General features: G+C 39.9%; 1 protein-coding gene across 1 annotated transcript in view; it reads left to right on the forward strand.

The window, feature by feature from the left end:
* BACE2 (beta-site APP-cleaving enzyme 2) overlaps window positions 1–27,437 on the forward strand; it is a 221,514-nt gene that overhangs the window by 191,118 nt on the left and 2,959 nt on the right. The window contains exons 2-8 of the mRNA XM_010000448.1: window positions 4,319–4,407; window positions 11,365–11,581; window positions 13,107–13,235; window positions 14,462–14,596; window positions 17,744–17,845; window positions 21,329–21,478; window positions 22,653–22,821. Of these exons, the coding sequence (XP_009998750.1) occupies window positions 4,319–4,407; window positions 11,365–11,581; window positions 13,107–13,235; window positions 14,462–14,596; window positions 17,744–17,845; window positions 21,329–21,478; window positions 22,653–22,821 (991 nt within the window). The remainder of the gene's footprint in view (window positions 1–4,318; window positions 4,408–11,364; window positions 11,582–13,106; window positions 13,236–14,461; window positions 14,597–17,743; window positions 17,846–21,328; window positions 21,479–22,652; window positions 22,822–27,437) is intronic.

Consider the following 27,437-nt stretch of genomic DNA (forward strand, 5'->3'; position numbering starts at 1 on the left):
TAGCAACCTCTATACAACAGAAATTGAATGATTCCTACATTTTATCACTTTTCCTTGAAAATATGAAGGAAGTCACTTTCTGAATGCATGGTGGGAAACTACTGTTCACCAGGCAGTTAAATGAGGCGTGGATAATGCCAAATGTTGATGACGTGGTATTGACGCCACCTGCTGTAACACACAAGCCAGGTGCCTGAACCACAGACAGATGAGGCTTTGCTGAAAAAAAAAAAAAAAAGAAAAAAAAAAGACAAATCAATAGTCATTTTTTTATATATATATCAAAATATAAGAATATTCAGCAATGGAAAGCTTCAAAATATGAAAGACATAGTGGTAAGTGAAATTTCTGAAGAAGAGTAGCATACTGTGATTGCTATTTGACGTTGGTGTTAAATCCACCACTGGAAAGTTTGAGGGATCATTGAACTATTCAAAATGTGTTTTCATTCTAGTTGAAATAGATCACTACTATTGGTAGTTTTCAGTGTCTACCCCGTTAGAGTACAAAATGTATAAAATGCATGGCCTAAGGAGCCTTCTGCTTTCAGTGTTCATAACTTTCAGTAAAGAGCTTTGGATTTGTCTCTTTTTATAAGCACAACTTAATGACAGATACATAGGGAGTCAGATTTCCTCTAACTCGATCATGGCAGAACTGGATGTTCCTATCTTGCTTACTCTGTAGCCAGGGATCTTTATGAACCTCTTATTATTAATAATGCTATTTCCGTATAGGAAATGTATCCAGCATAACAATCTCCAGGTAAGATACTAGGTGCAGATTTTATCTTTCACAGCTGTGGTAAAGGTGACCTTCAGGGGAAAAAAAAACCAGCCTTTTATATTTGCTTTCTCCTGTATCAATCTGAAGTTGAACTTGGAAACCACAATAAAACCAAAATCCTAGCTTCCCTCCTATGCCTCCAAAAGAGAATGGGAAGTAGTCTTTCATGGTTTTTCATGCTGGGCACAAGATCAGTCAGCAGTCTTTGGGCAGTTTTTCCTTCATTCAGCCATGTCTTTTTGACCTTGGCTTTCGCAGCATCTTAACTTCACATGGCAATCTCTGACAGCACAGGGTGATCACTAAATAATCAGCTCTTCGTGACAGGGAAGTGATTCATTCCAGGTGGCTGTAATAAATCCAAGGAACCTGCTCCGCCTGCCCACGACTGCTCTGGTTCACCATCTCAGGGGCTTTGTGAGGAGGCAGCTGGAGAGGAAGGTACTGCCACTGCTGGCTCTGCCTTGGCATCAGGGTCTTCTGTCCCAGTGCTAGGAAGGTAAAGGCACAGAGATGGACAACCACTGTCCATCTGTCAAAGTGCGTAGCTCAGTGAATCAAGTTGAGGTGCCATTGATTTTGGTTTTCATCAGTAAGCTGGGCAGTGAAATGCAGCTGGGGAGTGAGCGCACAGTGCATTTGCCTTCATCTCTTGGGAGAGGGAAGGGCTGACCTCGGGAGATGGGGCAAGGCAGGTAAGCCCTGAACTGCCACCCTGTGACTCACCAGAGCTTGCCTGAAGCTGCCCCAACAGCACCATGAAACCGGCAGCAGGCAGGGGGGAATAAAGTAGGCTCCAGTGGTGACAACATGGAAGTGGTTCTTAATGAGATGTGAAAGCACTAAAGAAAATTCAGACCCAAAGGGCAGCCAGGAGAGAAGGAGAACTCAGTAAGTTATACCCAGCCCAAAATGAGCTGCTAATCACTGGAACTATTGTGAGGACTACAATAAATCAGTGTCTGCCCTGGCCGCCTGCATCTCATTATGCACAAACATGCGGATAGAGAATGTCAGCCTCAATAGTGATCTGTCATGTGAATGTTGCTGTGTCCGGGTGTGCTGGCACTTGCATGGTTAGCTGACTTTGTATTTCTTGGGGTTTTTTGTTGTTTTTTGGGGTTTTTTTGTGGGAGGGATATCTACAGTCTTTTGGAAATGCTGATTTGCTCCACACTGTGGGTAGTAAATATGCCCTTTATTTTCAGTGATTTGTGAATTCTGTGATGATAACATCGTGTTTAAGGTGTGGGGGTAAAATATCTTTCATACCTGTCATATTTAGTGATTGGGTTTTTATTTGTGGTTTTGGTTGTTTTTTTCCCAAGTCCTCCTTCGTGTATGGTGTCATGCATATTACTGAAGTTAGAGCAACACCTACATGTATTTATGCAGCTGATGTATAATACCTATTACTCAAGCATCACAGACTGCCTTGGGAAAGCTAATTAATTTAAGCCCTACAGCAGCCCTTTGAGGCAACTTTTGTTGGTCCTGGTAGATGCATATGTTGTAGCTGCTTTTTGTTTATTTTTAATAAGATTTCTATCCTGGGGGCGGGGTGGATGAATAGTTCTTACTTCATTAGGTAGTTGACAAGATGTTTGATTTTTTATATTGTTGAAATAAAAGTATGTAACCAACTTGGGATTTTATTGCAAGCCATGCCTCAGAGGTTCTTGGTTTTTGTTTTAAAACTTCAGCTCCTGGAACCAGGTGAATTTGCCAGTGTCCTTTTTTTTTTTTTTTTTTTAAATGTCTGTGTCTAGCTCGTGTGCTTGCAAAATAAATGTTAATATATTGTCTGTGGTTAATATAAAATCTGGGATGCAGTGAGACACTTGACTATGGTGGTGGGTTTGTTTCTTTCTATTCTTAAAATATTTGTGTGATTAGGACTTGGAATACCAATAACTGTGTGTGTGCACACTCAGAAGAGAGTCATATGGTTTACTATTTGGTTCTGTGTTCATGTTTTTATGTCTGAGCTCCTCAGTCCCATATTGTATTAACTAGGTAAAACAAAGGTAACCATCTCCTCCCTCCCCCTCCAAATTTGTTAACATCAACTCATACTTTTTTGTCTGTGCTCGGTCTTAAACTTATTAGAGAAGGATTTGGCATATCTTCTCCAAATGCTCTACCTGCCCTTGTGTTTACTCTCGTTTCTGAACTCAGCCCTGTTTCTCCACTTCCTTCGTCAAGGAAGTGACATGAAACTTGTTTACCCTATCATTCTCTTACCCTTCCCATGTCCACCTCCAGTGCTAGATCCCAAACTACCTCATGTTTAAAGGAGTGGTGAGGACTACCAAAGTGCCTGGTTCCAGCTGGCTTTAAACTGCAGGCAGCCCAGTCCTCATGTCTTACTCACTCCTACAGAAAAATTCTTAATGCTTTATTATTTTTCTGAGCAACCTAGGGCATAATTTCACAACCGTTTTAAGCCAATCTGAGACTACACTATCACCAAAGGGAGCAATCACCCTTTTTCTAGTATGTGTTCCTGCCATCTCTTTTCAGGTAGCTGTCTGATGTGGCAGATTGCTTTTCTTTTTTTTTTTGGGGGGGGGGAACTGTAGGTGAAGAGCCTGATCTGATTTGCATCACAGCCCCATGGGTGTGAGTGCTTATGCCAAGAACACATGGGAAGCCTCCAGCCAAGTGCAAGGGAAAAGTGTGGCCACTGCTTTTTGTGGCAGTACAGTCTCTAGTTGACTGAAATTGTCATTTAATGACACTACATTTTATGTAGCTTCAAGGTCTAGCCAAAAGAGGTGTTCTTGCATCTGGCTGCTCACTCCTGTGCTGTTACCTTCTGCTTTGTGCCAGCACAAGCTGTCATGCAGCTGTGGTGAACCAGCCTGCTGACCTGAGCCAAAAGGGGAAAGGAGGCGTCTCGTTTTGTCTGTCTGGGTTTGTTAGGTAATTTTTGGTCTAAATTGTCCTCCCAATTAAGCGAACAAGTGGCCCACTTTTGGGCCACCTTTCAGTCCATGCTTTTAACAGCACTTATAAATCTGCCATCCTCCTCTTTAAATAAGGCAGTCAAGGCTGTGGTAGGTTGCTGCGACTCGGGATGAGCTGGGCAATGTTCCCATGACTCTCCAAGTCATGAGGCAGCTTCATGCTTCTGTTTATTTCTGCTCGGACTTGCAGTCAGCACCTACCTAGAAACCTCATAAGCTCTAGGGCAAACAGTGCTTTAAACAGTACTCAATTCAGCCTGTGACCCGGACGAGCCAGGTTTCTGAGACACGTGGGCCACAAAGACATTTGAGATGGCTTTGAGTTCCTCTGCTGTGCCCATATTAGCTTGTCAGGTTTTCCCCTTTCCAGGAACATGAATATTTAAAAGCATTGCAGGGGCTCCAGCAGTGTATCTTTCCCAAAAATGACTTTGTATTTATTTTTTCTGGGAGACTTCATTATTAGTTTAAAACTGAAGGTAGTTTAGACAAAAACGTTAATGACTAATTTGTTTGTTTAGCTGTATATGAAAAACACCTCTCCTTTCTTCTGTTTCGGCAGTTAAATATTCTGGTTGACACTGGAAGCAGTAATTTTGCTGTAGCAGGTGTGCCTGATCCTGATGTCACCTCCTACTTCAATGCGGAGCTGTAAGTACCTGTTCTGCTCACTGTGATGGGTTAGGGTGTCTTTTAGATTCTGACTCCTCCGTGCAAAGGAGGGTGGTAGGGCAGTTTGTGGGGCTCCTGTGCCCTCCCACGAGGGTGGACTATTTATTGTCCGACTGGGAAGATTTGCCTTGCCTGATGCAAAGCCCTGCTTGACATCATGAACAGTCCCACTGAGCTCTGAGCACAGCACTGATTAGAGCTAGAGAAAAAAAAAAAAAAGATCGCAGGGTAACAATCTTCGGCAAAATCACACCAATTTTAGCCAATTTTTAATCTGAATGGCCTTGGAAGGAATTAGAAGTTTAAATATACTTTCCCTTGGTTTAAAAACAAAAATTATAACCCAGTGATTGTATCTGTTACTTGACATTTCATCCAAAACCAAAACTAGCTAAGCAAAAACTAATTTGTTGTTTAGTTTGGTCAAGGGCCTCAATCATTTAGTGATCTGGACAGACCCTGCTGAATCTGGTTGTTTATAAGATACAACTTGGTGGTTTTGGTGCTTGTTATGCACTAAATTTGCTGTGTTTAGCATGTGCTGACATTAGTCACAGCCAAGCACAGCTCTGTCTGTCTGAATCACTCTCCCTCCTTTCTTCCTTATTTTCCACCCTTCTCTAGTTTCAATTATTTCAGATAAAATTCTCCAGTACACAGCATCTATCTGGCACCTATAGATAAAAATACTTAAAGAACTAGGAGATTGGAGAGTATAATAATTTTCATTACCTTTCTATGTGTTTTAACATGGGGTTCTGCACGTCTTTCTTTTTTTTGTTTTTTCCCCAATAAGATACACTGGTAATGGAGGAAAACCAGTATTTCCATGCTGCTTACTTAAATAGCCTTACCTCTGGTCACATATTCAGATGTTAATGGAGATATTTCACATCTCACTCTGATATGGCATAGGTCTGGAAAGTCCAGAATTTGCATTTGAAAACTGCTTCTGCACTACTGTAGGGTTTTTCATGCCAGCTATCCCTTTTCATAGGTAGTGCCTAGAGGAAACTTAATTACAAAGAATTAAAAGCACGAGTATTCCTTCTCTCTTTTCTCCTAAGTGATGTTATGTGGTCTGGAAGGGCAAGGCCTCTCCCGTAAGAACCATAAAACATTAGAAACAGCAACAGCAGAAGTTGTGTGTTGAGAAAGGCTGTGAAATCACTTGAAGGTTACAGTATCTTATCAGTGTTCTCAGTGTACGCTGTATTTTGAGAACTTTGATATGAAGTTTATAATGAAACCTTGACATTTAGGCTCTGAAGAGTTAAGAGTGCTTTGTAAAATGCTTCAAACTAAAGTCATTATAGTCCAGAGCAGTTGCAATAGGAATTTCTGTTTGGGGCTGGATTGATGGAGTACTACCATATGCTCAGAGTGCATATGCTCATACTGCCATATGCTCAGAGTGCATCCAGTAGCATGCTTGAACCTGGCTACACCTGCTTCTTCCATTTTAAATAATTAAAATACATTTAAATAAGTGTCATCTGGGTGGTATCCTGGCCCCACTGAATGGGCTAACTGGTGTTAGATGTGTAAAATATGTTGTTTGCAAGAATCCTCCATAGGCATGTACCACAAGTGAGGCAGGGCTGTCACCGTATCAGGTCAGCCATGGCTGAGTCTAGTCAAGTCCTCTAAACCTCTGAGAATGGGGAATCCCTGCTCTCTCTGGGCTGTGTGTTTCAGTGCTGTGCCACTCTCCTGTGAAGGAAATACTTCCTCATGTCCAACCTGAACCTCATAACAAGTAACTCACGGGTGTTACCCCCTGTGTTACTGTCTGGCACTGCTCAGAAGGGGGGGGCTGTGTCATCTTTGTCTTTCAAGTTGTAAGCTGCTGTGACATCTCCCCATAGCCTCTTGTCTGCAAAACCAAAGCCCTGCTCCTGTCAGGTTCTCATCACAAGTCCTTTGTTTGTGGTCCTTCACCTATGCCAGTCCCTCTTCTCTTTCTCCAGATCCCTACTGAACCGAGTTCCCACAGCTGGCCACAATCTATTCCAGGTGTGGTCCCAGCAGTGCTGACCAAAGGGTGAGGGGGGGCTTATTTGGACGTGTTGTCCATGACCCTCCAAATGCGGTCTGGAGTAGAGTTTGCTGTATGCACAGGGTGAGTGTGGGGCTGGCTCTTACTCAGCCTGATTTCCAACATCACCCTAAATCTTTTAATTTGCTTCCCAGTCTGTCCTGATGCATGGAGTTGTTTCCTCTCAACTGGAAAAGTTTGTGCTTCTTCTTGTTGAATGCCATGAGGTTTCTGCTGGCTCAGTCTTCCAGTTTTTCAAGGTTCCTTTGGATTCAAGCTCTGCCATTCAGCACATCAACTACTCCATTTGATGCAATGTCATGTAATCCAGATCTGTAAAATTACCTGAGTGACCTTTATGCATGTGTAAATGAGACAAATGACCTATGTGAACTTTTCTTCCACACTATGTGGAACACTTCAACATTAGATAAAGAGTTTTCCTCTCATCTGTTAAACGTTCCTGCAGTTTTTCCCTGTATTGTCAAGAAGTGCTTCCATATCAACCTCATAAACTGCAAATTGAAGATGAGAGGAAAGAAGGATTAGTAATTTGTTAAATTAATGGATCTGAGTGATAGATGTGTGCATATTAGAATATTAGTATTGTGTTGGAGAAAGAGAATGATGGATCTGAATTTCCTGATTGTCATGCTCTTAGTTTAATTTTATTCAAATCATCAACATCTGAAATTAAATGCAAGAGTGTTTTTTTTACTGAAAGTGAGAAGGGTGCATAGGGAAGGCATTATCCTGTTTCTAAGGACCCAGAGGGTGTGTTTTTAAGGAAAAGCCCTCCCTGAGCAATTTTAGAACTGACTTGTTAAGTGATGTTGTGTGTTGTATAATTTGTGTCATATAATGCTGTTGTTTCATTATCTGGGTCTTTCTGTACAAAAGGAATAGAGCTGTTACTATGAACTTTTTCACAACTTGAGCCCTTGAGTGGCTCTGACAAACGAGTGCTGTGAAAAGTTCTGACTTTGCTGTAATGATCATGCTGTATAAATAACCATCATATATAAGGTTTTGGGAAATGGCCTAATTTGTCCCAAACTGAAAAGAAATCACAGAATTTGTTTCTCATGCTGTTCAAAATACCAAGTAGTTTTTGTTGAATATGCTACTTAAGATAAAAGAGCTACTTAAATAGATGTATACAGGGATTTTCACACTTGAAACTAAGTTGTTGGTGATGGCTCTATAGCAGTATGTGAAAGAGGGACATACTCAGAGCTGTCAGTATTCAGCAACAGCATTCAGTTTTATTTCAGTGTGAGTACTACTGCCTCACCATGTAAAAGTTTCAAGAACAAACTGCTCAAGAGTTGAGGTTAGAAAATGATGGACAATAATCTGAGGTAACACAGTAAGGTACATACAGCAAGCAAGTGAGCTGCTGCTTTGCAGTGTGATCCTATACAGTGTATTGTTTGAGGTAAATCCTAAACTTGTTCCGGAACCCCTGCAAATTAGATGGGACCTCTTGGTTAAAAATCAGTAATTTCTGTTGTGGAATAATTTGTGTTTTCTTCAAGTTGTTGGCCCTGCATCACTTAACCTTGTGCCATCCATCTATCACTAGACACAAAAACTGTTCAGATTTTTTTGCCCATTGCTCTTTTCTGTCTCTTCTTTGTCATTGCCGTGTGTGGAGACTTATGAAAAAGTGAACGGGTAAGCAGGCAAATCTGAGGATTGTTCCGAAGGAGCAAGAGAATATGGAATTAGACAGAATTGCATGTGTTCGGTGGGAATTGCATGTGTTTGGTGAGGTCAGTGCTACACAGGGCTTTCTGCATAATGGAGTTGCTGTTGTTGTGTTAAGCTTCATTCAAATAAAGCCTAACATGAGAAATAGTGTATTGGCTATGGTTTGTTTGGCGCTAAATGCTGGTAATGAGGAGTAACTCCACATGGGGAAAGTAAACCATTGCTGGTTTTCTCACCTGAGGCTTGAGATCCATTCAAGGTTTGAGGACCATGTTTCTGTTGGGTCTTTTGAAGAAAGAGTAGTAATGAGGAAGGAGAAGGGAGCAGTGGCTCTGTAGTGCCATAATTTAGGAGGCTTTTTCCTTGTCTCTGGCTAAGATAGACACTGTGTGCTGGAGGAGTTGAATTTCTTATTTTCTTATTATAGCCAGTGTGTCTTGTTTGGATTTTTTTGTGCTGTGTGTTTCAAATACTCAGCCTATGAATTAGGCTAGTTTTGACCTCTAAAGTAATTTTCTTCCTTTGTGTCAGTGAGGTGGAAAAACGGGCTGATTACAGTTAAGATGGAGCAGGAGTTGGTTTTTTAGAACAGAATATAATTACTGCCACAAGGATCATGTGAGATCACTTCCCGCACAAAGTGCTTTGCTCCTTGAAAGAAATAATAAGGCATTCTCTTCAGTATGACATTTGTGCACTTTACAAATGAGATTAGTATCCTCATACCCATTTCTACAGGTGGGGAAGCTAAGGCACAAGAGGGCAAGGAAGGACCTGTCCTACCTTTCCACAAGGAAGTTCACCAGCCATGCTGGAAAATCATCGACTCATTGAATCATAGAATGTACTGTGTTGGAAGGGACTTCTAAAAGTCATGTAGTCCAACCCCTCTACAATAAGTAGGGACATCTCCAATTGGAGCAGATTGCTCAGAGCCCCATCAAGCCTGACCCTGAATGTCTCCAGGGATGGGGCCTCCACCACCTCTCTAGGCAACTTGTTTCAGAGATCCCCCACCCTCACGTAGTTCTTTAGAACTTTTTCCTAATGTCCAACCTAAACCTACCCTTTTTAGCTTAAAACCATTGCCCCATGACCTATCATTACATGCCATAGTGAACAGGTCTTCCCCAGCCTTCTTACAGGCCCCTTTCAGGTATTGGAAGGTCTCCCCAGAGTCTTCTCTTCTCCAGGCTGAACAACCCCAACTCTCTCATCCTGTCTTCATAAGAGAGGTGCTCCAGCCCTCTGACCGTTTTCATGGCCCTCCTCTGGACATGTTCCAACAGGTCCACATCCTTCTTTTGTTGGGGGCTCCAGAGCTGGATGCAGTACTCCCAGTACTGTATTGAGTCTTTGTGTGTCCTGGTCCTCAGGTCAATCCATCAGGCTGTGACCACTTTAGGGAAGAAGAGCTATGTGCTGCTGCTGTTGAGAGTCATGCAGTGTCTGTGTTTGCAGATTCACTTTGCTTTATTCTTCTAGTACTTGCTTTTCTCTCTCATTTCAGATGTTTTCTGTTGCACAGTCAGACACTTTTCTACATGAAAACTCTTAACTTTCCCTTCCTTTTCCTGCCCCCACTCCCCCAGATTCTCTTATGGCAGTAATTTATTCAGGCTCTATTTTGATTTATAAAATGTACTGCCAGCATCACAGTGGTGCTCTGAAGACCTAGCCTGAGCAGAAAAATCTCTTTGTCTAAGCATCATAGAAACACAGAATTGCACAGAAAGGTAAAACAGCAGTAGCAGTATAAGTGACTATATGCAGGTGCTAACACTACCTCTGGAATTTGTGCATTTTTAAGTATAAGCTGTGTGGCCTATTATCTCGTGTATTTCTGCTGTCTTGGATGTTACAAGCTACTGAGCCCTAAAGACCCTTGAAGGATCAAGATGTTGGGAGTATGAAGAACTGCTTATGGTTAAAGACTGGCCTGGTCTTCCCCCCCTCCCTAAGCTAGGAAGAGGATCAGTTCCAATATGGCCAAACCATCCCTCAAGATAAAGTATCTTCTCAAATGGATGTGAGTTGTCTGCATTTCCATCTAAAGGTTGTTCCCCATAATAGGCAAAATGACTCCAGCTTCATTTTGGGGAGCTCAGGCTGTGAAGTCCCTTCATGTGGCTGTTTCTGTCAGAACAGGTGTTAGATTAAAGTTGGTTTGTCAGAGCTGGCCGCACTTGATACACTTGCACTTTCTATTGTTTTACAAACGGTGCTAAGGTGGTGCTATGTAATTATTTAAAACTTAGGTCTTTGTTTTACTTTTTAAAAAGCTGTCAAGTAAAAAGTCTGTTCTAATGAACTAAACATGGTTATCTGTCTCTTCCGGAGGGGAAGCTGTATGCTGAGGAATGGGACCAAAATAGATTGTAAGAGATGTAGAACTTCTGTAGTTCTTTGGTAGTGATGTAGGTGGAAGGTGATTTCTATATTTATACTACAGGCTTTTAAAATTAAAATTGATGTTTTTTCTATTGTTTTTGTTACGCTTTCTAAGCTTTCTTTTCCTTTCTTTGCTTGCCATACTTAACTCCTTCTTTGCATTTGCTGCCCTGGTCAAGATGGAACTCTTTCCTTTCTTCCTCCAAGTCATTGGCTCATTTGTTAATAATATCCCAGTCCACTTACTTCCTGATGGGCAGACCAAACTGCAGGTTTAGAAAACATGTGCCTTACTGCTGATATTCACAATAACATTCCAATTTACCCCAAAAGGATTTTTTTACAATATTAATGACGCATTAGTCTACAGCTATTCAGTTAGCTTGGCATTTCGATTTCAGATTTTAATTCAGAAGCTTTTCATTTCCTAGCGCCACTTAATGTGTTCCATCTCCATTTAAAGAGTATTGCTGCTATTGTAATAGACCAGTCTGAGTCAAGGACATATTGCACTAGATGGCATAATACCTTAGATTTAAAAGAACAAAAAAGATGCTCATTGTGAAGATTTGAGCCATTGATGGCTTCAGGATAAAACCCGGGCCTTGAGATTTTTTTTTATTACTGCTTTTTACTGCTTTTACAATCCATCCCCCATCTTCTTTGAGTTTATGTGATTGACTTTGCAGACTTCACTTTTTTTGCTCTCTGGGAAAAACTGAGAATGAATGTATTCTGTTGTCTTGCATTGTAAATGAAAAACTCATACCTAAGTGTCTATCTTCCTTTTAAAGGTCAAGTACATACAAATCTCAAGGGATTGATGTCACAGTTAAGTACAGTCAAGGAAGCTGGACTGGAGTGCTGGGTACAGATGTCATTACTATCCCAAAAGGAATCAATGGCAGCTACACGATCAACATTGCTACCATTCTTGAATCAGAGAATTTCTTCTTACCAGGGGTTAAATGGCATGGAATTCTTGGTCTTGCCTATGATGCCCTAGCCAAGGTAAATCATCCTTTCCTCAGCTATCATCTTTCACTCTGACAATAAATAGAAATCTGACTACTAAAATAAAGTGGGCAGATGATCTATCAGCTTTAGACTCCTCCCTCCCAACCACCCTTTCCTATGGATCCTTTGAATTTGTTGCAGAAAGACTAAATTGGGTTCTGATGGTAACATAATCTCATGTGAGGATTTCAGCTTTTCTGGTGATGAAGGCTCCAATTTTAGCCCCTCTGGAATGAAAAAGCTCTCACAGAGTTTGTAATACCAGAGCAATACCAAATTTGTCAATGGACCGATGAACTTACTTGGCAAAGCTCTTGGCAATTCATCCTAAGACATTCTCCATTCATCAAGTAAAAGTTGAGATGGAGGGCATTTATGGATAATTTCAGAACAAGTATTAGTGTTTTCATGAACATAGAACGAAACACATCCTGTTCTGGTGGAGGTAGGAAATTCAGGTAGAAGTTGAAATTAAAACCCTAAAATTTATAGTCATATTCATAACCTTATCATCTAAAACTGAAAAAAATTACAGACTAAAGTCATAGTTTTCAACATACACGTAACTAAGAAATTCACAAACTGAGATATATCCTGTTAGAACAAATTATTAAGTCCTGCCTGCTGACTCTGGAGTTAAAGTGCTTTACTTAAGAGTTGTGTGATCATCATATTGACTTCTGCTTGTATTTGCTGTCACACACTGTCAGCAGACAGACAGAGAAGAGCTGCTTCTTAAGCTAGGGTTTGGGCAGATAGTGTGTTTAAGGGATTTATTTTTCCCTTCTTCCAAAGATTTACGTACTGTTGGCTGCTGAGGCTGCTCTGTGTTTTGTGTAGTAAGAGCACTTGGCACCTCACAAACTTGCCAGGGTCTCTGCCTGTCACATATATGCACAGATACCTGAATTGTAGTGAAACTGCAGTACTCTTAATACCTGCAAAGACAAGCATGACGTGCAGCATAGATAAGAACCCGTTACCCAGTAATCAGCTGAAGTGAGTGTGCTTGGATATGAAAGTATTTAAAAGAAAGAAGATGAAATTAGAGCCATTGAATTCAAAGTTCATTAGAATTAAACCATGTTTTAAAATGGAAAATCCTTACTTTAAAATTCTGCTTTTTAACTGTGGAAAGTTGGGAAGGGAAAGTTACATTTGACTTTTCTAATAACATGCTCCTTTTCCGAGCATAAAGCACTGGTTACAGTTTCTGCTTGAAACTAAAACTAGTATTCGAGTTTGAAAACTGCAGTTGAAAAATGCTCTCATGCTTTAGGGATTTCAATGACAGTGGTCAAGAGTAAAAATGTTTTTAAAGACAACAGAAATGACAGATGTTTGTTTTTAATGACTTCTTATATCTAGAATTTCATCACCTTGTTGTCAGAAATTCAATTTACTTGTGAAAAGTGGTCTTGTTTGAATGATTTGCTCATTTCTGCAAAGAAACTTGTAATACTTCTGCAATTCTTCTGTTGGTTTTTTTTTGTTTGTTTTGGTTCTCAACACCTTCAAGCCTTCAAGTTCTGTGGAGACATTCTTCGATTCTCTTGTGAGGCAGGCCAAGATTCCCAACATTTTCTCCTTGCAGATGTGTGGCGCTGGGCTGCCTGTTTCTGGAAGTGGTACCAACGGAGGTAGTCTTGTGGGTATCTGTCAATCAGAGAGGGAAGATGTATCTTTGTTAATCTCTCTCCCTCTTTTCTATGACTTTCCCAATTCTTCCAAATTTAGTGTTTAATATATTAAATGTTGTATAATTTTTAAGGAAAAGTTGACCATTTAGGCAAAACTCAGGTGTCTGTTTATTTTACCATTCTTTTTTTTCCCTCTCAATTTTGAGTAAACTTCTGTATTTCAAGTTTAATTTTAATAAAGAAAAAGATAAGTGTTGTGGTGTTTCCTCAGAGCAGATTCTCCTTCCTTTCTTAAACTGAGTCATTACTCAGCTGCTAAGCTTGCTCAAACTCATCAAAATGCTATAGTAATTTTTTATTATTATTATTATGTGAAAAGGGGAAGAGGAGTCAAGGCTCTTTTCCTTCTTTTTTTTTTTTGTTTTTGTTTTTGTAGACAACATACCGAAGGAAATAACCTGAAGACCATATTGTCCCTTGTTGTTACTCTGGGAAGTCTTTCCATCTGTTTTAGTGGGACCAAGAACTGACCTTTATTTGGATCATGAGTCGGAATGACTGTTCCTGGATGATGCTGAAATAAGCATATCAGCACAGGAGTTGATCAGAAACAGTTATTTTGCTGTAAATTCACAAACTGTAACTGTTAACACACTTGAGACAGATGAAGCCCAAGAGAGAACTCACTGATGTTAGTTCAGTTCAAAATCTGATGGTCTTAGGATGTTTCCAGTCAGCTTCAACTTAAGTTTTGCTGGAGGTTGGTAGTGATAGCAATGATGGTCACGCTCCATTTTGGATGTGTGTAAGAAAAAACAGATGTTCTTAAGCAGTATTAAGCCTTTTCTAATCTGATAAAATTCATTTATTATGTGCATGTTTAAAATTCGGTCCCATTTTTATACAATGAGTAGATTAAACCACTGAAGATAACTGTTTGGATTTGAAACAGTGGAACTTTCATAAGAGAATCAGTGTGAGCTTGTAGATTAAGATGCTGGTAATTTGGCCCGGTATGTCAATTCTGTTTGTCTGAAGCATGATCTAGTTAATGTCTAGATGTAACATACTGCTTTATTATTGACAAAGAACTTGCCAGTGAATCCCTTACAAATGGTGCTAAGTTAAAATTTCAGTGCCCTGTGTATTACAGTTCTATAGTCCCATTTCTTCCTTTACTTGCCCCAAAACAAAACATGTGGGATTTTGAAATGTGTGAATTCCTTCTCCTTAGGTTCTGGGTGGAATTGAACCAAGTCTGTACAGGGGTGATATTTGGTACACACCGATCAAAGAGGAGTGGTATTACCAGGTTGAGATTCTCAAACTGGAGGTTGGAGGACAGAACCTTGAATTGGACTGCAGAGAGGTATTTGTGATAGTGTGTTTCTGTCTATATAAAAAACCAAGTTTGATTAAGAAAAACACTTATTGATCAGTTTTGTCTTTGCAAGCAGATGTGTATTGCTGTTTCCTCTGAGAATTAAGGCTCCATGGCAAGTTTGAAAATAAAGGAACAATCCATGTGAAATGCACTGTGTTCATCAAGCATGTTAAAATTGCTTCCAAGATGACTTTAAAGTATATTCAGTAAATTAGGGACTAGGCTACAATTAGCTCTGCCTCTTTACTAGTTGCAGTTGTAACAACGGTGTCTAAACAGTGACGATGGTGCATTGATTCAAGGAGGAGCTCTTTAAACAACTACAGTTTATGGTTTTCTGTTCTGTAGTAAAATCAAACCAAAGGGTTTTTAAGCAATTCTGGTCAAACAAAGGAAAGGGAAGATTTTCAACTGACCCCTGTGACAATGTCTAAGCATGTAATTCACTGCAGTGGGCAGGTGTCATCCTGGGATGCTTCTTAAAGCATCACGCCCTATGTCCCTTTTTTTCTTTTTTTGTTTTGTTGTTTCTTTTGTGTAATGCACTTTTGCTCACTTCAGTCTTGCCATTTATCATTCCTGATGGATATGTTTTCTTTTTGTATTGGGGATAATGTTCTGCTATCTCTGATTCAGTCCAATGAGACTGTGTTGCTGATTTTTTTATTCCAAAACAGTTTAATTTTTTTTCTGGAGGATATGTGTGTATTTCATTTGTTTCGTACTGTTGCTTGTTGCTGCTCATGATTTTATTTTATTTCTATAATTTTCATGCCCTGTTTTCATTCAACATCTTAATTTTATCTTATGCTTGTTCTCTTAGTTGGACATCACTGGGACATGACAATTCTCAAGTTTTTATAGTTCATACAAATTAAATGGAATTCATTATTAAAATCTTACATGTGCATGGATATTATGTTTGTATACAAAATATGGATTTTATCTTCCCACATAAAATATTTAAAATTAGTCATATCATTTTTCATCTTAATATGCAAAACAAGGTCTATTGAAATACCACTCTACTATACTGTTAGGAAAGCAAAACTGCTCATCCTCTAAGGTAAATGTTTGTGTTTGCTTTTCTTTCTTGCCTTAAAAAAGTCAGCATGTTTTTGAAGAGGAGCCCTTGTACTCATGGCTTGATACATGCTGTTTCCAGAAAACAACTCATTTAAAAACCTAGCGGTGTTATGACAGTTTCCTGTCATTGTCTGCCTTTTTTGAGCCAGGGTTTGCTTTCACGTTGTACATATTAGCATACTATGTGAGTTGGTGTTACAGAAGGCATCATTCCTTTCTTGATCAAAGGAGATCTTCCCACAAAAATTTAGAGGAAGAACAGTAAATTAGAGCTAGTGTAACTTTTGGCTAGTTAGGAGCTTGCAGAGGAGGCGTAATTCACTTGTACAGGATGATAACTATGTGCCCTCTCTCCTCTTAGTTATTTTCTAGGAAATGGAACTTTTTTTTTATAACCGTAACCAGGGACTACTCTTTTCCTTGCAAGGAAAAAGCAGTCCCTTTGCTTCAGTGCCAGGAATCTGTCCAGTGTCACACTGCAGCTGTGGCCTTGAGCCCAGCAGACCAGGGCTGAGAGAAGTACTGAGCTGCCAGCAGCACATGCTGCATAGGCTGTGCTGTTAAATATTAACCAGGAAGACTAAGAAGGCAAAAGTTACTGCCCTCTGCAATTACACTGTACACAGCATGAGAATCCAGGTGCTTAGTTCCTGGCTGAGTGATTCTGCTACTTGAGGCATTTTGCATGGTTTTATGTTAGTGATTGACCCTCTTGGCTGTGCCTCCTACCTGTTTTTTCCCCAAGAGTGGCTCTCCAGGATGCTGGTGATTGTATATTTATGGTACAAACTGTTAAAATGGACTCCACAATGCCTTGATATTTTTCTCTGCTCTTTAGAACTATTTCTGAGAGTATAATAAATGGTTTTCTGTTTGCATTTATTTCAGCTCTGCTCAGAAGCCTGTAGCATCTCTTCTTTCAAACAGAAAATAACAAAGTTAGATTTAACTTTTTTACTTTCCTTTTTTGTCACTGCTCTAAAGATACTCTGTGTGACTTGGTAACATCAAAACCAATGTATTTTAAATTTACTTGCTCTTTGACCTCTTCCTAAAAAGCTTATGTTGTATGTTACGTTGTATCTTATGATTATGCCATGAACATGTCCTTGTTCAGTTATATTGATTCTGCTGCCTAAGGTGGTAACAGAAGTAGTTCATGCAACAGCTGCCACTGCTTCTTGTCTTTTTTTTTTTTTTCCTTTCCCACAAGTAACCATAGTTTTTAAGGAGGTCATGAAAAAGATGTACCTTTTAAAATGTTTATTCTTCTCTGTAGCTGAAGTTTGCTGAAATCTCTTCATCTGAGGCTTGGAGTTTTAATAATTAAGATAAAGGCTTGATTAGGTTTTTTCAGTGCAGATTTTGAGGCTGCAAGAATGAAATTTCAGATTTCTTTGTGCTTGTTTTTATCTGTGTTTTAGCGATTTTACAGCAGTCAGAACAGAAAGGTGGTGGCATTTGGCATTTGTACTTTTGAGCCAGTACCAAACATGCCATGTAATGAGACCTAATTTTGTTCGACTATTCTTAAATTAGATGTGCCAGTCATTAAAAATAAGCTGCTGTATCGTGTTTAAACTCAAATTAGTTGTTTTAATGATAGCAGAGACCTTGATCCAGAGCTTGGACACCTACGTAAGCCACATCAGTGTGCTTATCGTCTGCCTGTGCTGACCATGAGAGTGCTTTTGCACAAAGCATATGGGAGGTAAAGTTGATTAGGTGACACCTCCGAGAGGGGCTGGGCTTTCCTTCCTTTCACAGTGTCTTGGCCATTTGCACCAGCTATGGTGACATGCAGTCATTTCCTGAGTGGTGCAGATAAACTCACTGTTGTGTCTAGGCTGACCCTATCTTGCTTTCGCTCTCAGACTTCATTTAAATTCAGGCTATCCACTTGAGCAAGCTGCTGACAGATATGACATGCAGGTTTGGCTAGACAGCTACCAAAAAGTAACAGCTTTGTTATTGTTATGAAACAGTGGAATCTGCATTACATTAACTACACTGAATAATTTCTCTCCTCTTTTTCCCCCTCTCTAGTATAATGCTGATAAGGCAATAGTAGACAGTGGGACTACACTCCTCCGTCTACCCCAGAAAGTCTTCAATGCTGTTGTGCAAGCAATAGCTCGCACATCCCTGGTAAGCTAATGGCATTAAATCTGCTTGGAATGTTAAATTCCTATTAAATGAAACATGATTTTTGAAAAAAGTGTCATCTTTGCTCTCTACCCTGTAAGTCATAGAGTATTAATTGAGGGGAGCGGACTCTTTCCTGGTCTATGCCTGTTAATAAGTGAAAAATGATTGACAGTCTGTGATGGAAACAGAAAAGAGAATGGAAGAGGTGAAAAGGGAAAGGGAGGAGGAAAAAGAGGGATTCAAGTAAAGAGAAGTAGTGCCTGTATGGAACTGTGTCAGATGTAGTGCAGAGATGGAATATTCTGTTCTGAGCATTTCAGAAGCATGCAAATAATCCCTGTTGCTCTGATTCAAAGTACTAAGAGTGCAAAAGTATGTCATTCAAAACAGACTGTTTATAAAGTAGAACACATTTTGGCAAGCAGTTCTTTTCCAGGTATAATGCTTACTATTGTATAGAATGGATGCCATTCGTTAGGATTATTCATATCAATAAAGCTGCTTTTGACCTTCATTATTGAATTATTTATGTTTTAAAAGCATCTTCAGAAATACAGTGGGCTTTAGAAGTAGGGCGCAGACATGGTGGATTTCTGTGACTGTAGAGTAACTGAAGCAGCATTTTCTGGTTAAATTAATAAATGTTGGTTGAATACAATGAACAGTGCCAAGCAGGTTAAAGATGAAGAATAAATCCCATATATTTCAATGTGAACAGTTGCAATATTTTTGTCGTGGATTCACCATCAGACAGCAAAAGCCGTTGCAAGTCACAGGAAATACAGTAACCAGGCTATTTGCCAGCTGCCCAAAAGACAGAGCATTTGCCTGTATGCTGACAATTCAAGATTCCTACCAGTTTGAGAACAGAGATCTGACATGAAGTAGTCTTTGCTGCCTGCAAGTGCCCAGTGTCTGAAATAAATGTACCAGTTATCATCTGTAGCTCAGCTTCCATGACTGGAAAGTTCTACTCTTTGCAAAGCACTTAAGTATTGGCTGGAACAGTTTCAGTCAGTGGGGGTGAACTGAAATAAACCTACCCAAGAGCTCTTGCAATGGCACCTTGGCTCCTGCGAAGTGGGTCACAGTGGTCCAGACTCCTCTCTGATATTGGTCAGAAGGACCTTTGAAGTAGGGCCTTCCACATTACAAGTAAATAGTCAGGCAATTGCTCAATAAGGTATTAGAGGGGAACGACTCACTCACTCTGCTTGATGCATTTTTAATAGGAAGAACAAAACCTATTTACTAATTCTTCTATTTTAGGGTTTGTTGTCTCAAGGACCTTGCTGCTGTACCTTTTTCCTTCCACATAGACCAAAAGTTACTTTCACAGCTCTAAACAAAGGAGACAGTCTATTAAATAGGAAAGTAGTTACAAGATGTAAGGATCAGCTTCTTGCCATGTAGGAGCGATGTCAGGGCAATTATCATTTTCAGCAATTGTACCATGGCATCACAACCATACTGATAGCACTCTGTGCTTCTGGCAGGCTGTTTATCACTGAAATGTAAAATCATCTGCTGTAGTCAGACATACTTCTCTGACCACAAGTGAACCAGATTAACAAGTTACTGCTTCTGATGGCTTGTTAGGGATTTAGCAGCAAGATGTCATTGCCCCCTCAGGTATACTGGGATAACTGCATGTGAAGCTTTCCTTTATTCAGCTCCATAAAAAAACAAGACAGCAGACTTTATGCTCTTTAGTGGTGTTGATTGTTTTCCAAACGTTACTTACTTGGATCTAAGTCTTTTAGGGAGCAGTTATAGGTGCAGTTTGATCTTGGCAGGTCTGAAGGGTGGTGGTTTTGACAGATGAGTAGAGATGAGCCACAGAGGGGTGGCAGCTACTTTACCTCACTGAGCTGAAGTCAGAACAGCTTGTCTACTCACACCATTAATATAATGCTAAATTAATAAATTGAAGAAAGGAAGGCTCAAATAAACCCAGAATCTTTATTTTAATAACCTTTTAGGTATCATACAGCCATATCCCTCCCAGTGCATTTCTTCAGCATACAGAATAAGGCAAAGAAATGCAATGTAATAAACAGCCTTTCTGGGAAATGAAAGTAGGCACTTAAAATAGAGCACTTCCTAGACTTGGTCTGTCTAGTCTGGATGCTATCTTGCAGTTTTTCTCAGAACACAAGCTCTGCCTTCCAAGAGAAAATGGAAAGGAAGGAGAGCTATATTTTTCAGCAGGTCTGGGATTTAACTGTGAGGGACAGAGTGTTCTGTCCTGTGCCAAGAGCTATACTTAAGCATGCAGTGAGAGTTAAGGGTAGAAGCAGTCTGTTGTGTTGGTAAGTCTCATTGTGTGTTTACGTGAGTGTACACCTGTTGACCCAAGGACAGAGATGAGCACCAGGGAGCATTAAGTCTCTGATTCTGTACAGGCCTAGCAAATATTTAATTGGCAGGTGTGTGGGTGTGTATGAATACTTGTCACCTGTAAAATGCCATCTAACTAATGGATGAGCTGATATTTACGAAAAAACTAATATCACAGATAAATACAAAGGAGGGGAGTAGAGTGACTGGATTCCATCTTTCTCCTTCTCCCATATGGGAGGCTTTGGCTGTGCAGCGTCAGAATGGGATACTACCTTGGCTGTGACTTCACAGGGGAATAAGAACTAGCACAAAGTATTGCACTCAAATAAGGAAGGGTTTTTCTCTGATAAGGTAGCAGATCAGCTTTGTGTGCTTCAGGGAGTGTGGACATCAAACAAAGTGTTTTTCTTAGGCAAACAAGCTCTATAGTTTTCTTTTTGCTTACTTAGTGCCATGGATATATTAAGAAGTGCTGTTAATCTTGTTTCAAAAGCATGTCAAGTTGAATTGGTAGTGAGTGGCAGGGTAGTGAAAGAGACAAGAGGGTGATCTACCTTTACATTGATTGTAGTAGACCTTAGATACCAGGAAATTTTGGTTTAGCCCTTGGCTTTGAAACCCCAAGGTTGAGTAAGAAGCTGTAGGTGTGTGAGGAAGAGCGATGACTCCATTATATGTTCTCACAGTTTGTTCTTAGGTTTGTGTTTTTAAAAAAAATATCTGCTGCTTCAAAACGTTGGCATTTGGTCAGAGCTGTTCAGAGCAGAAGCAGATAGTTGGGCAGTAAAAGGCCATTAAGCCTTTTCCTCTGTGTGGTTCTCATTGTGCATGAAGGTCATATGTGTTCTTTGCAGAAGTGGAAGTAGTGAGACACAGGTGGGGAGGAAAGGGAGAGTTAAACTTGCTTTTCTTGCTCTTCCCCCTTCTCCTAAGTCGTAATGGGTTATGACACACTTCCATTTGTATGTTGGGTTTTTGCTTTGGAGCTGAAGAAAAAGCTCTTTGTCAGACTTGTGTTCATGCTTGAATTTCTCCATGAGAATGGAAGAAGCATAGAATAGTGGTAATGATAATTTGCAAAAATCTGTCCAAATATATGTAATTTGCATGCTTTTTTATTTGTTGCATTTTTTTAAATAGATACAAGAATTCTCTTCTGGTTTCTGGACTGGTTCACAGCTTGCATGCTGGGATAAAACTGAAAAACCATGGTCCCTATTTCCCAAACTGTCCATTTACCTGAGGGATGAAAACTCCAGTAGGTCATTTCGGATCACTGTTCTACCACAGGTCTCAACTTTCTTTGTATATTCAGTTTTGCATTTATTATTACTATTATAAAGCAAATTATTTTTAAAAATATGAGCTATTTTTAGAAGTAATAGAGAACTGGCTTATTGCATCAAGGGAAATCTTTTTTTAATTAATATTTTAAAATAAAAATTTTAATAGAGAAAATAACAAACCTGTCAAACCTAAAACCAAAAAAACGCAGTTTCCTTCTGAGTGCAGTCCATGTAGTTGGGAATGACTTTTTCTAATTTTCTGGGAAAACAGCAAGTTTTTGTTTCATTTTCACAAGCTATAGCCACATAAGATGTCAATACAGAATGTCTCTGCTTATTTTGATCTTCTCATTTTGGAAAGCAAATTGATTTGTTTTTTCTGGCATTCTGAGCACTTCTGCATATGACAGTCCAGGCAATAAGACGATGAGATCTCTTCAGGAGTTTCTCTAACTTGGGTTATCTTGCATTAATATTCCATCTCAGCTTTTAGAATATAATGTGCCTTTTTTTTTCCTCTCTGCCTCCCCTCCGCCCACCCCCACTGCAGGTTACAATACAGGCTAGTATCCTCTTTCAGTACAATACAATATTTTACCTTAGGGGATGGTCAGGGGCAAAGGGGAGAACGAACTTTTAAAGTACATTTTAACTTCAAACACAGTAAAACCTTGTGATAAGCTTTTTCTGTATTGATCATGTATCTTGGCAATCCTTCATCTTCCCTAAGGAGATAAGGCATAAAATGTGACTTGAATTTATGAATTTAGAGACTTGAAGTTAACACTGAATGCTCTCTGGATCAATTCCATCCCAGTAATTTTTTAATAGTAAAATTATGCTCTAATTGGAGTTCATATCCCAAGTTCTTTCTCACCTATCTTTCCCTCATGGAAAATACAATTAAAAGTGGCATTCATTAATTTGCCATTGACCTTCACATAGTGACTTATAGTGCTCAAATTTAAGCTTAGAATCCAAGAGCTTTACCTCTTACCTGCATGTAACTTTTGACCACTTTTTAATCATTTGATGAAATCTGTTTGCCCCTGTTAATTCTCTATTTCCAGTGGAGTTCAAGGGTTTCAGTGTAAAAATCAAAAAGTGTGAACTTCTTAGTACTATGTGGTATTGTTTTTTACCCTCTGGCTTTTTTATTTTCTTGTTTGTTTTAATAGCTTTACATTCAACCCATCCTTGGAATAGGAGACAATTTACAGTGCTACCGATTTGGCATCTCTTCCTCCACAAATGCTTTAGTTATTGGTGCTACAGTCATGGAAGGCTTCTATGTAATATTTGACAGAGCCCAGAAGAGAGTGGGCTTTGCAGTGAGTCCTTGTGCAGGTAAGAGAAATATTGCTCAGGTATTGGTGAGTGAGGGAACACTTGCTGCTCTCAGAGAAAGGCTTTTGCCACTTGTCTAATGGGGAAAATCATGGTTACTCATGAAGTGTGTATATTTTCACCAGAGGGTGTAGTGAGAGGGCAAGAGGTAACAGTTTTAAACTGAAAGAGGGGAGTTTTAGGTTACATATCAGGAAAAAAATTCTTCACCGTGAGGGTAGTAAGGCACTGGAATAGGTTGCCCAGGGAGGTTGTGGATTCCCCCTCACTGGAGGTGTTCAGGGCCAGGCTGAATGAGGCTTATGCACCCTGGTCTAGTATGAGGTGTCCCTGCTTATAGCAGGGAGGTTGGAACCTGATGGGCTTTTCCAACCTTAACCTTAAGGTCTTTTCCAACCTTTACCATTCTAGGATTCTGTGATTTTTGAGCAATCCCAAGCTATTCAGATTTCAAGGGGAGAAAAAAAAAAAAAAAAAAAAGAAAAAGCTGTATTGCATGCAACAATCTTGTGATGTGAATTAAATCAGCCTCAGCTCTGGGTATCTTTGCTGTGTTCTTCCCTCTGAGAGAAGATCATCTTTCTGAGACATCTGTCTCTGTGGTTTGCCCAACAGTTACACAAGACTTGTCCTTGTTTTTAGTGCAGCTTCATTTTTGTCTAGTTCCTCTTCTGATTTGCAGATAAATGGATTCTTCAATGAACTTTTGCAATGTGCAGTGAAGTACATTACTCACACTTTTCTCTTAATGTAAATTGTGACTTTTCAGCCTTTCAGAAATGCTCAAAGAAAGAGCTAAGATGAAAATGGAACTCAAACTAAGACTTTTAGTGTTTGTGTTGGTTCTAAACCAATAGGTTTCTCAGTGTAAGCATTAATTTTTTAATTAGTTGCTGAGAAAATGTGAAAAAGCTAATGATTTTGGGCTGATTTTACACCTTTCTCACTTTTTCAGTGTCTCTTATCTCACCATGGGTAGCTAAAATCAAAACTTTTGGGGTTTCCTCTCATTATTGATAAGACATTGCTTTGGCACCACAAGAATATACATGTGGGAGAGAAGGTAAATGACACGTGCCCAAATGCAAGTCTCTGTCCCAAAAAGAAGTGGTCTATACCCTGAAAAACATTTTATCACCTCAGATTTGCATCAGGAGAGGACTAAGACTGACAGTGCATCTTTAATACCCATTATTTGTGTTAGAGAGGTTAAGGGCAGAAAGTACTTAAATTCGTAATGCAACCAGGTAATTGAGGAAAGAAAAAGAGATAGTAGCTAGCTGAGTTGTAGCTCCAGGGCATTTTAAAAGCTTTTTTTTTTTTCTTCTTTTCTTTCCCTTTTTTTGTTTAATCTCTCCATTGTTAATGGGTTCAAAATTGTCACCTTTGAGCTCGCTATAAAAGAAAATCTGGGTATTGATGTGGGTTGCTTAATGAAGACCTCTATTAGGTGCCATGCAGAGATGAAAGACACATTTTGAATGCATCTGGAAGGAAAGTGTAGCTAGACAAATACAGCAGACCAGGTTTTCCTGCCTTTCATTCTTCCTTGTGCTTCCTGACTGTGATTTTAGCAAGTGTAGAGCTGCCTTCTGTCCCTGCCTTGCTGCAGCCATTCATGGAGAGACGAGGGGGCATTTTAAGGGAGCATATTGACCAACATGTGGTCAGCAGGGGACACAAGCCAGCTGGTGCTCATAAGAACTGCTTTGACAGCACATCTTTGTTGTGAAAACAGTGTCAGGGAACCATAATAACACCTTAATGTTAATATTGCTACATAGAAGTGTAGAGTCTGGCCATTTAATGTAGTTCTGACAGCCTCATCCAGAGTGGAAGAACTGAGTTTGCTGAATATAAATCAAATTTGAATTTATATGAGCTTGGACACATGATGATACCCAGCTGGTGCTAGAAGGCATTTCCTCTTTGTTTCTTTGTCCATGTTTCATGCGTGTGTCTAACTTAGCATTCTAAGAAATTAGCTTCTTGACAAATCAGGTGACACAAGCCACTGACTGAGTCAAGATAGACTGATTTACCAGACTCCATCCCCAAGGGCAGATGACATTTTGCTGGATGTGGCAGTTATTTTGAATTCCCTTCTTCACAGCTTGTGGTTTCCATATTTAACACTACTTTCATCAGAAAACCACAACTGTGAGTGGTTAGCAGTCAGTACAGTGTGAGAGATTAAGCTAACTGGCTTCCTGTGGAGGCCAGCCATGTCCTCCACAGCAACTGTATTAATGTCATTTATTTGGAGCTTTTTAGTCTGCTCATGGGCATAAAGTAAATTGAATTACTGGTGGCACAAATCTTCAGAAATAGACAAATATAAAGACCATCTGGTGTGGCTTTGCAATGACCTACGCTTTCTTGTTTACAAGAGTATTAACACTAAATTTACACCTGTGTTTTTAAAAGATATTAAACAGGTATATGCTGAATGCAAAAATGGTGGGAACAGAACTAAAAGTCTTCATTGTACTCCTAAGTTTCTACTGGGACTTGACTAGAGATGAGAACTGGCTTATCCCACAGTACTCGCACTATTTTCATTCTCCATGATGTAGCAAGAATGAAGAGAGTTAGAAAGAAGGCTGTGGGAAGCCATTCCACTGTAGCAGGAAATGTGCTTTTTCCTCATTTTGTGAAACCCCTGAAGGCTTATTCTGCCCGTTACTAATTTCAAATTGTTTCAAGTTGCTTGTTGCTAATTTCAAGGATATCCTACTGTTTACAGGATGACTAGGAAAGGGTTTGGATCAGGTCCCTTCGTGAGAGAAGATGTTCAGATCAACCAATTAGTATTAATCAAGCAACTTAATGGTACTTTGGCATCAAGCACAATTACACCCCTAGTATTTCTGTAGTAAGTGAGAAGATCTTAGGAGTAAGACTTGGGTATTTTGTAGGTAATAAATGCACCAAGCACTGTAATCATAAATTACTTCTACACTAAACTGTGATGAGACAGAATTAACGAAATTTGTGGGCAGTAAATTCAGGAGAATAGATAACATGACGAATAACAAAGCTTCAGTCCAGAAGAATCTCAGTAACCTGGAGGACTGAGTAGCAGAAACCTCAAATGTTTCAGTGAACAGAAGTGCAAAGCTCTGCACCTTGAACAGAAAAACACCATGCATGGGTACAGTCTGGGAAGGGACCGGCTGAATAGCAATCCTGTGGAAAAAGAACTGGGGATTATGGTGGGCCCCAAGTTGAATACCAGCCAAGGGTGAGTGTAAGTGAAACTACGTAACAAAGGGCAACATCCACCAGTGTATCAGGAAGGTTCCAGCTGGACATGAGGAATTTCGTCTTCACCTGGAAGGTTGGTACAGCACTGTCCTCAGAGTTTTACAAGACCTGGCTGGCTGCAGCTGACCTGATCTGTTGATGGTGACAGTCCTGCAGTGAGGAGGAGGCTGGACTAGGTGACTTCCAGGGGCTCATTTACATTTTTATAATTACTTTGACCTAACTTCAGGTTTGCTTCCTTTCCAAACCACCCAAGAGTGTAAGTGAGAGTGTGTATAAAACAGCATTGCTGCAGAGGTGCCATTTTCTTTCTGTAATCATCAATAATGAAGAAAATCACATTTATTCAAGGTCAAGAACTTACTGTAGGTAGCTACCACCGTATGTTCTAATAAAAATATGCCAAAATATCCTAATTCAGCTAATGTGTAATATGCTAAGTGTGTGTGACTGTTAGTTTATGTTAAAGGCTTGTTTGAACAATTTAGGCAAATTTCCCCTCTTTTAATTTCCTCTCAGTTTCTCTGGTGGTGGAAGAGGGTGAGGGAAAACTTTTCTTTTTGGAGGGAAAAAAGCAGAGGCTGTGCTGCTATCAGGCATTCTCAGAATGTAATTTCAAATGTCAGCCACTATGGCAACAGTTTTGCATTGCCTTTTTAATAGCAGTAATTGCTGTACTCAAGCCAAATAATGAGTAATTAGGGACTGTTTATTTTCAAAGCTATTTCCAAGGTGGAAAATTGTGCTGCTTTTTTTTTTTTCCCCTCCACTTTTTCTGTCACCGTTTGACTCAGGTTTGACAACAATGCTCTCAATCCCCTCCCCCCCACACCCAGGTAGGGAAGGAGAGAGAGAGAGAGACTTTGCTGGATTGAAAACTAAACTACACAGCTTTAATTAAACACTAATGATTAAAGAAAAATTATACAACTATATATGAATGTTTTCAGGGAATGTACAAAACCCCTCTCACCTACCCCTACACCCAGCAACTACCCCAGCATCTCCTGAGCTGGGAACAGTCCTGAAAAGTGCCGGAGCTGCTGCTGGAGAAAGTACAGAGTGATGAGGGTCAGGAGAGTTCCAGCCTGGGGGTCGATGCTGATGGACGGATGGAGTCCTCCCGGGACACTGGCCATGGATGGAAGAGAAGGGAAGATGAAGCAGGAAGGAAGTTGTCTTCTGTGATCTCTGACCTTCCTCTGAGCTTACATAGATATATGGAATGGAATATCTCTGGCCAGTTTTGCTGTCTGTCTAACTCAGCCTCCTACAGGGGGGCCATAGATCTCCCCGTAGTGTCTGCGTCAGCAGAGTGAAGGTGTGACCTTGAAGACCCAGCAGTTACA

Source organism: Chaetura pelagica, unplaced genomic scaffold, assembly GCF_000747805.2.
Source record: "Chaetura pelagica isolate M959 unplaced genomic scaffold, ChaPel_1.0 scaffold244, whole genome shotgun sequence".
Taxonomy (NCBI): domain Eukaryota; kingdom Metazoa; phylum Chordata; class Aves; order Apodiformes; family Apodidae; genus Chaetura; species Chaetura pelagica.